Source organism: Pempheris klunzingeri, chromosome 15 (assembly GCF_042242105.1).
Source record: "Pempheris klunzingeri isolate RE-2024b chromosome 15, fPemKlu1.hap1, whole genome shotgun sequence".
Classification (NCBI taxonomy): domain Eukaryota; kingdom Metazoa; phylum Chordata; class Actinopteri; order Acropomatiformes; family Pempheridae; genus Pempheris; species Pempheris klunzingeri.
The window spans coordinates 16,730,508-16,740,463 of record NC_092026.1 but is presented as its reverse complement, the minus strand read 5'-3'; the positions used below and the strand labels follow the sequence as shown (position 1 = coordinate 16,740,463).

Genomic DNA, 9,956 nt, shown 5'->3' with positions numbered 1-9,956 from the left:
GACTGACCCTGGGATGTTTAGTCGAAAACCTCTGATTGATTCTACTGTATGCAAGTGTCACTTTGGACAACTTGGAGTGAAAACAAACATGCTATGGTGAAACAAACTGTCTTTGGGGAAAAAATTTCAAACTGTAACCTCAATCGTGTTTTTGCTGGTGCCTGTTAATATACATTAACATGCACACAGGCAGCAATTAAACCAGCAGAAGTGTCTCAGAGCCAAATGATATTCAGAAGAAACTCAGACTTGTTCATAGTCTATAGCTGCCAATCATCCCCTTCCTGTCTTTCTTTTCAGTTTTCTTGTTTGCCCCCGGAAATCCCAAATCTCTCCAGTGTCCCGTGTGCTGTGTCAGCAGGAGCCAGAATGACAATCACGGACAAAAAAAAAAAAAATATCTCTTGGTATTTTCAACTTGATATCTTCAGCAAAAAACCTGACAAGAAGGCAGATGAGCTGGGAAAGGGAAGAGAGGGTTTGAAAAGATTAAGTGCAGCAAAGTGAGCGAAGAGTTCACACATTAACTGATGGAGATGGACGGATGATAAAAAGAGGCTGAGGAGAGCTGAGGAAGACAAAAAAAAAAAAAAAAACACAGAACAACACATGAGGTAAGATTCTGGAGAGGTGACAGGGAGAAGATGTAGTAGCCAGAAGGGAGTGAGAAAGAGAGAGGGTGTGGGGGAACAACTCCACTGTGTGACCATCTGTCTTTTACACGTCCCCCCCGCCCCCTCCCAACACTGCTCAACACGCCTTCCCTCATACAACACGCAGCACTCATTCTCTCACCTGTGCTTTTGTTTCACACATATGGACACAGTAGCTATACGGAACAAATATCAGGTTTTGCGTTTTTCTTTCATCCTCTCCCCCAAGTTCAGCAGCCTTTCTTAAACTCATAGAGATTAGACATTTAATTGTGTAGTGGCATTAAGTTTCATCTGAACATTTTTCAATGCCAAGATGTGCAACAGCTTGTCTCTTTCTCAGCTATAATGAAACTTATGCCATCACACACAAATACAGCTGCTCTTTGCTTGAGGAAGGATTCACATTATTGCAAAATTATCAATTCTTGACCCTCAGACAAGTTTTCTAAAATGACTATTCTGACTGTGCTGTACAATCCTGGTATTCTAAGGGAATAAATAATAGATAATCACCTGTTTCCGCCTGAGAAATCTTGTATTCCATAGCAGGTGAACAGTTGTTTGCTCCAGGCTGTGGTATCGTAATGGTCAAAAATCCCTGTTCTGTTGCTCCTCTATCACATTATCTCACAGCACGGCAGTCTGATCGTAACCAAGCCAGAGTGTGCTCTGATTTCTCGCTCTCTCTGTCCCTGCCTTTCTCTCTCTCTTTCTCAGCCACCCCCCTTTCCGCCTGCTTCTTTCCCACCCTCTATGTTGCATCCACCCACTCACCTTAACAGTGAAAGAAAGAAAAAAGGAAGATAATTGGGCATCTGAGCTGCATCAAAGAGCAAAGCTAGCGAGTCAGTGAGTGTCACTTTCTTTAATATCCAATCAGTGATTCCTTCTTATGAGACTTAAAAGCCGAGTTAAAAAAGATCAAATGCTTCTTTTGTGTCTTGTGCACCTTCATGGGAAAACACTGACACCTCCAATGCTTCATGGAGCTGGGTAGCTTCTTTAATTGGACACTACAGCAGATATCAGACTGGATTAACAGAATTTCTCTGTGAAGATATTTTCTTAGTGTGTTTTTAAGCATATGGACACGTAAATCAGCCTGATGGAGACACACCAAATGTCCTAAAACATGGACATAATTTGGTCTAGCTTTCAGTCAAACTGAAGTGGACCATCAGAGATGCTTAACAAAGGACGGGATGAGTTAGTGAAGTTTACAACTTTCTTTTACACCATTGTAATATATTTAAATCACCAGTTGTCTGCATTTTCAATCACTGTGGAATGAACAAGCACATTACAATCTTTTTTCCAACAATTTCTATTATGAAAACCTATTTCTGTCCCTCTTCACAGGAGCCTCCTCCTTTGCTATCCTGCTACACTCTCACTTTTCTCCGCTGGGAATAATTTCCATGTCAATATCACCTGATGACAGTTTTAGGAGACATGGTTTTGTCTCTATTGACGAAGAAGATGAGTTCAACCTGAGATCTGAGGGGAGAGAAACATTGGAGAGGCTCGGGGGAAAAGGTTCATCACAGGTTGTTCCAGTGGGGTGTTAAATCACCACCACTTTGTCTGGTCATGGTTTTGTCTAAAGTTTAACCAGCACAGTTTCCATCAGCGTTCTTTTCTCCACTTTTTCCACCTCAGACTTTGACGACAGAGATGCGGCTGTGGAGCTCAGCTTTGTAGAGTCCAAAGCCGAGGCACACCGGCTGAGTGAACGTGGCAGAGAAAGTGTGGAGGTGGGTCAGGCTGTTAGAGGGTCCCACCTCGGAGAAGGTGATGGTGCCTGCACCATAGTCCAAGGCGACGGCAACTCGGTTGCCAGTCATCTGGTACATGAGGCGCGTCTTCCTGCGGTTGTGCCAGGCGGCCAGTTTCCTGTCATGCTGCTGTGTCAAGCTCCATGATACCTGGAAATTTAGCAAAGGCATGTTAATTTTCATTGAAACTATAACTGTAACAACTAGTTGATTGATTAGTGAATTGGCAGAAAATAAATTGGTAATGATTTCGATAATCGGTTAGTTTGAGGTCTTGCTTCTTAAACACAAAAAACTGCTGCTTTTCTCCATAGTTTGAATAAATCAGATAAAAGGAGAAGATAAAGAATTTCACTTAAATGTCCACATATGAGATATAGCAGCAGAGGAAATTATTAGACAACAAATACAAAATACCACAAATACCACTGGCATCAAGCAGAGGAACCCTCATTTCATTTATTTACAGAAACAGCAGATTAATGCTATAACTATAATGTGACATTTTTCACCTTTAAATGGTTAAGTGCTATCAACTAAACCAGCTACTGTAAGTGACACACATACCTTGTTGTTCCCAAAGGCGTTGCCCTCTTTCCCCTTCCGTCCAATGCTCCTGTAGCAGACTCCGATATCCCAGAATCCCACAGCCTCCAGCTCCCAGTAGTGAGTCCCAGAAGAGAAGGTCTGGACGGTGAGGACCTGCGGCCAGTGGTCGAAGCGTTCAGGGTGAGCAGCGCAGGGCAGGCGCTCTTTAACCCGCGTCACTGTGCGAAGGTCATCACAGATGCTCAACAGAGGATGGGCCGTGTTGGTGTCCAGAGACAATGGGCTGGTTACTGTGTGACAGGAAAATGAGACAAATAAGTACTTGTTAGGTTGCTTGAGTTACAAGACTTATGGCCGTTTCTGCCTGAGAAATATTTCCAATTTCACCCACTTATTATTGAGATGCAACCATTGATGTACACAGTATTAGTTAACATACATAGAAAACCACTTATTGCACTTCTACATATAAAATCGCAAGGTTACATAAAAAGAACTTAAACTGTTAAACTGTAAATATGAAGCTGAGCTGACAGACATTAAGTTTAGCTTAGCATAAAGGCTAGTGGAAGGGGAAAGCAGTTAGACTGGCTCCAGCCAAGTTTGCTTTAAAGGTCACTAACTAACATATTATATTTGGTTTGTTAAACTTGGATAAAAACCAAGGTGTACAAATGAGCAGGTGCAGTTTTATGGAGGGCTATGTGAGAAATGTCAAACCACTCCTTTGATAAAGTTAGATATATGGTGTGTGTGTCGCCCATCTGCCACTCACGGAGCTCCCGCTTAAGTTCACTGAGGCAACGGAGAGTGGCGGTGATGAACTCTCGGTACTTGCTCTCTACGTCCTCCAAGATGTGTTTCCTGTCTAGACTGACAGGTTCGGGGGTAAAAAGTGGGCTGTTCAGGTCGGCTAGTAACCTAGAAGACAAGAGAAGGGCATATAGAACAGTACAGCACGAAAACTTTAGGGGATGAGCACATATAGATTAAAAGGCTTGTGTCATGAAATCACAGCATTCATCTGTTCATCTTGGCGATCTCCCACATACACTTCATTAGGTATACCTGTTCAACTCAGTGCATTTAAGCATGTAGACATGGCCAAGATGATATGCTGAAGTTCAAGCATCAGATTAGTGAAAAAAGGTGATGTATGGCACGGTTGTTGGTGCCAGACGGGCTGCAGTATTTGAGAAACTGATGATCTACTGGGATTTTAACACACAACCATCAGGGAATGGTCCAAAAACCAGAAAATATCTACTGATCTGCAGTTTTCTGTGCAAAAATACCAACGATAACTAGAAATAAAAACTTGGGACAACTGACTTATGCAGAAGATCGTCTCTGAACGCACAACGTGTGGAAACTTCTAAGCAAATGGGCTGCAGCAGCATGAGACCACACCAGCCAGTGATGTTGGAAGAAGAGATGCAGGAGTTGCACAACAGCATCCCTTTAATGCACTATACATCATTAAGGATATATGCTTTTGTAGTCTAGTGATATGATCGTCAGAAATAATAAGCCTGTCTACTCATGTGCATTCTCGGAACCCATCAATTATGCCTGATGAGAATTTAACTTGTGCAGGAAGGCCAGTGTTTCCGGGCTTCACATGTAGTCAGCATATATCTGGATAACATACAGTATAACAGACATCCAGACATCTATAAACAGATATCTGCATATTGTAGACAATTTTTAAAAAACTAAGAGGTTGCACTGCAGACAATGTGTTGCGCCTCTTTTGCCCTCTACACATACTGTTGCTCAAACGTGATTGGCTGATAACACTTGGACAACAATTATAAACCAGAACACACATATACCAAAAGTCTTATCCCTTGCCACATATATCTGTTTATAGAGATTAACTCATGTGCACTCTGACATCGGGGGTCAAGAGAGACAGAGAGGGACATGAACAACAGCTGACAAGTTGTCACCTGCACCGCCCTGACTTCAGACTGACTTTTGATTTTTGCACTGTAAGGGGTTTTATAAAGGTTTCATGATTGATGTGACATTACATAACATTGACTATGCCTGTGATCTGAACCATTTTATCATTGTCATAATAATAAAAGGGCTTCATGAACACACAATCTTAATTTCTAGCCTTGGTTCGGGCTCCTTAATAAACACTGCTGTGTTGGACAGTGGTGTCCATAGTAGAGCACCACCCTACCCTCTCACAGCCTCCCAGAAAATAGTTCAACGCCCCTAACATCAGCCACTTTGTTAGACAGCAAGGTAATCTAATGAGGTGTACATACAAAGACTTATTACTTACAAGCACACACTAACACACCCAAGGACCTAACACCACCCAGAAACTTGTTTTGAACTTACTTTGTGTCATCTGACTGAAAAGCCTGAGGAAAGAATAGTCAAAGAGAACTGAGAAAAACATGAAATAAAAGAATTCATTCACAGAATGAAATAATTGTCCCTGTGAATTTGCCCAGCTGAACGAGAAAGTTCACAATCACAAGGTTAAACCCTCATTTAGACGTAGAGCTAACAACATTCTGCCTCGGCCTCGTTCATTTTGTGGGATGGATACAATATGTAGCATCTTCTTGACGCAGTACTGTGTATGAGTTTATACAAATTTAATGATAATCCTTGCAGTAGACATACACCTGACTCTGCTGCATGGCTTAGACTCTTGCAGCACCAATAACCTAAAACTGTTTGATAGCAGCATCTTTTCATTACATTTTTCATATGATATTATTTGGTCATAAACCAAAGTATTGGACAAATTGAAAGTTTGAGCTGATGATGATAGCACTGGAGAAAAAGCTCTGGGAATCACCAGTCAGTAGAATTCATCCTCCGAAGACCACGAATGTCTGCACACAATTGGCAACTTAGCCATCCATTTAATAGTGGTGGAGATATTTCCGTCTGTCTGTATTTCTATGAGCCCGCTCTTGAAGATTCTGCCAACGACCAGCAGGGTGTCTGTCCAGCACCAAGTCTTACCCAGACGAGCAGGAAGGGGTCCGTCTCTGCCAGCAGCGAGGCCAGGTAGTGCTGGATGCTCAGCGTCTGGCTCATTTCGTCTCTCACCTTGGAGCAGTCTTCATGGACACGGTCTATCACCTGCTGTCTCTCCCTCTTGGTGATCTCCCTCAGGGCGACCACCAGCTCCCTCACCTGGACCTGCAGGTCTGACCCCACCCGCTCCACCTGGGTGTCATCCTTCCTCAGGGAGTCCTGCAACCAGACACCAGAGATTGTTGGTTGGCGTCAGATCACTGATTGAAACATAATCAAACCATCTGATCTGTTTAATAAAAATCGTCAGTAGAAAAAGGCCAGTCTGAGGGCTGTGAATATATAAATTTGGGATCCCCTTGTGGGTCATAACTTGGGCAGTAAAGGGTCTGCAAAACATTTCCTACAGAGAGAATCAGTATGTTCCGCTGCTGTTAAAATGTTTTTACTCACAGCCATGATGGAATCAATATTCTCATGCTCTTTTAAGATTCGCTCTCCATCTGTCAATTTCTCCTCTGCTTTTGTGAACAGGGTCTGGAGGATGATCTGTGGAGTCACACATGTTTGAGCAACCACACACTCATGCACAGAACAAACATAAAAACACACATGCTGTGTAGTTCTCCAGCTGACCTTCAGATCCTCTTCCACGTGTCTCAGCGCCTTCACTTTGTGCTGACTGTGGCCTCCCCCCAGCAGACAGTCCCCACACACGTACACCCTCTCATCGGCGCAGTAGTAGCGCAATATTTCGGCGTGTGTTGGGCACCTTCTCTGGGAGAGGTCCCCCAGAGGAGCCACCAACAGGTGGCTGTTAAACGCTGGCCTCTCCAGATGGGGTTGAAGGTGTTCGGCACACAGTGACACTTCACACCTCAGGCAGGTCTTGATGGCCAGCGATGGCTGTCCCTCCTCTGCCTTGGGAGGGCAGCAGTCACACAGCACTTCACCGTGCTCCTCCTGACACTGGGGGCAGGTAAAGCGACTTCTGTCCTCGCCCTGGTTGCTCCAGGCCTCACGGATGCAGCAGGGGCAGAAGCTGTGACCACAGGGAAGGGGATGGGCTTGGCTAAAGATGTCTCGGCACACAGAGCAGGTCAGCTCTTCCTCCAGGGACGCCATGGTGAGCAGATGAAAGGTCCCTGATATGTGTGTGTTTGTGTGCGTCTGTGTGTTTATGTGTGTGTGTCACACAAGGCTACTGACTAAATAGTGGATTTATACACAAGAGTAAAAACACATTGATTAAGTTACATGTGCATACAAAACCTCATGATAAAAACCACAGATTATTCAGGGTTTGTACATGCTGAGAAAAATGTAACCAGACATCATGTTGTGGGCCCGTGCCACACCAAATGAAAGAAACACGCTGCTGTTACATGTAAGTAGTACTAATGCTGACGAGTATAGAGCGAGTATAGCAGGACAGCTAGTAAAGAGCTGGTGGCAAGTGGGAAGTCCTTGTTTCCCTCTAACTGTGCACTCAGACCAGTAATCCTGTCTACTGGGCTCTCGCCTCCTGTGCTCTATGAATAGAATACTTAACAATGTGGCCACTATTACAGGGAAAATGTAGGAGGACAAAAATAACAGTAACACCTTTTAACCTGACGTAAGTCAATAAACAGATACTACAAACAATGGTCAAAACAATTACTGTAAAGTTGAATCAACACCTCTTTGACACATATAGTAAACTAGTGTTGATTGTGATTTAACCTTATAATTAGTAAGCAAAATAGATAGACAGTAGATGATAAACATGTAGGGGGAAATACACAGTGAGGGTAAAGAGTTGTAAGCATATGGTTGTAACACTGACCCTTGACTAGCGGTAACGAGACTCAGACTCAAGCAGAGGGGATCAGGAGATCATCCTTGACAGCTTGCTGGCCTGATTTCCTTTACGTGTGCTCCGATTTCACAGGTTTAACCACCAGCTCATATATGTTCATCTCAACCGAGTATAATGAAAGCTTTAAAGTGTACAGAAGAAAAGTGGGATTTCGTACCTGCTGCTGTCCTGCTGTTTGCAGACCATCGGTGAGCATGTGTGTTGTGTGCTGTCAGTATGTTTCCTGTGGAGGCTAATCCCAACAGATTCCCCCCCCCCCCCCCTAACTCTGCTTCAATCATGGCGCTGGACTCAGAGAGGTCACATGACCCTGAGATAGGAGGAGGACGTGGGGAAAATTACTAGGTACATTTCAATGAAACTGTTTTCCTTTAAGGTCACAGCACAATAATAAGCCGTTGTTAGAGTACTGTTTGTACAGTCCTTAAACCACTCTGACATTGGCTCATCTGTTCTAACACGACACATGAAACCTTTTTTTACTTTATTGTTGAGTACATTGTGAATGGAAAAACTTTTTCTCCTCTGCTTGTGTTACATGTCACTCGCTCTCCTAATTTGTTTTTGGGCATGTACACGTACAGCTGCAGCTGCACATATGACCACTGGTTCACTCTCACTTGATTGAAGATTTCCACTGAGCTTCCCAAGTTCAAAAGAGGTGAGCTTCACGCATCAAGGGGAACCAGTATCTTTCCATGGCCCCTAAAAGCCCCAGAAACATCCTCAGCATGAATAAAGGTGATACAGGAGTAGATGATATTGTTTACAGCAAACAAAGACGCTCAGGATAGCTCACAGCATGTAGAGGGAAAAGAAAAGCTTCTTCTGTTTTGGGGAATAATGCAACATGTGTAATTGCACCTGTACACAGGTGTACAGTTTCAAGACTGTTTATCTCGATTTGCCAATGAGATCAGGCTCTGAGGGAGGAGCTTGTACTTTTCCATTGACACCTGTAGAGACATTTTCTACAATAATCTTCAGTGCCAGCAGTCAGACTGCCACAAGTAGAAACAGGTGCGTGAAGCGTTATACAGCCCCACAGTAAAATGCAAATACCGGCACTTCTTTTAGACAAGCAAGTTTGAGTTACATAATCTAAGTTTTTGCCAAAGTAACATTTCCTGCTGTTGTTTATGGGGGAACCTCCCGGTGAAATGAAGAGTGAGAGTACTGAAGACGAAGTTGGTGAGTTATTCTAGCTGCGCAGTCTTTGATCATGTATGGGGTGCGATAAACTGCTTGTATTTATTTACTGACAATAATAAGACACTTGGGAGTCTTTCTGTACCCCCAGCAAAAACTAATGCAGTCCTGCAATAAATACTGCCTATATGAGGATTATGTTCTGTTCTGTTGAGATTGTTTTAGACTTGTTGCTTCAATTATATGGCCTGTTTGGAGACTGTAATTTGTGGTGCTGCTGTATTGTGCTATGCTATTTGCTGTTTCAAATACTTTGGCCAACTCATTTACACCAATGAATGAGGACAGGCCAAAATAGCTGTAAAATTATATCACAGCAAACACACACATAAAAACGCTGCACATTATAACCCTTGTGAAGGATTTATTGTACCCTGTTCTGTTAGGCTGTGTTAGTTGTAGCTAATAAACTGACAGCTGGATGGATCTATGGTAATGGTTACCACTACAGTTTGGAATGCAGTTTAGCCTGTTTGGTCTGTTGTTGTTGACACCACATAACTCATCCTCTGTGATTAATCATAGTTTGGCCATGATTTTAAAAAAAAGAACACATAGATGGCTCACATTAATTAAAGCAAAAATGTCCGTCTATTGTAAGACTGTATAAAATAAAGGACTTCTCTAATAAAGCTTCATTATACACCTTATATCCTTTATTTCTACCTCCATACATTGCTTACTGAGTGGAAGTACAGTGAAACTCCTTACCTTGAGATTGTTTTGACCAAAGAGAAAATAATCACTTCCAGAGTTGCTGAATCCTGTGTCAGTGTCATTTTAAAGTGCTGTGCGGTGATTCTGTGTCTGGTTAGCTTTCAGACTCATGGATATGTTAAGCAGCTGTTTTACGTTGAATGAGCACTGTTTTAACACAGGGCTGTTTTCAATTGA

At 42.9% G+C, this 9,956-nt stretch overlaps 1 protein-coding gene across 1 annotated transcript; it reads right to left on the bottom strand.

Annotated features, from left to right (window-relative positions):
* Window positions 1-2,311: 2,311 nt before the first annotated feature.
* Window positions 2,312-7,123, bottom strand: trim110 (tripartite motif containing 110). Its single transcript, XM_070845455.1, has 7 exons — window positions 6,629-7,123; window positions 6,446-6,541; window positions 5,978-6,211; window positions 5,339-5,361; window positions 3,756-3,901; window positions 2,999-3,270; window positions 2,312-2,581 (listed from the first exon to the last, which is right to left on the bottom strand). Exons 1-7 carry the CDS (start codon window positions 7,115-7,117, stop codon window positions 2,312-2,314), a joined length of 1,530 nt encoding a protein of 509 aa, XP_070701556.1. The 5' UTR covers window positions 7,118-7,123.
* Window positions 7,124-9,956: the final 2,833 nt, after the last annotated feature.

What these genes read in the sequence shown, in the direction of transcription:
- trim110 (XM_070845455.1), bottom strand. Translation starts at nt 7,117, where the DNA reads ATGGCGTCCCTGGAGGAAGAGCTGACCTGCTCTGTGTGCCGAGACATC. An exon ending in TTTCAGTCAGATGACACAAA is followed by an intron (nt 3,902 to 5,338) that starts GTAAGTTCAAAA and finishes CTTGTCTTCTAG; the next exon opens with GTTACTAGCCGACCTGAACA. An exon ending in ACGCCTTTGGGAACAACAAG is followed by an intron (nt 2,582 to 2,998) that starts GTATGTGTGTCA and finishes CTAAATTTCCAG; the next exon opens with GTATCATGGAGCTTGACACA.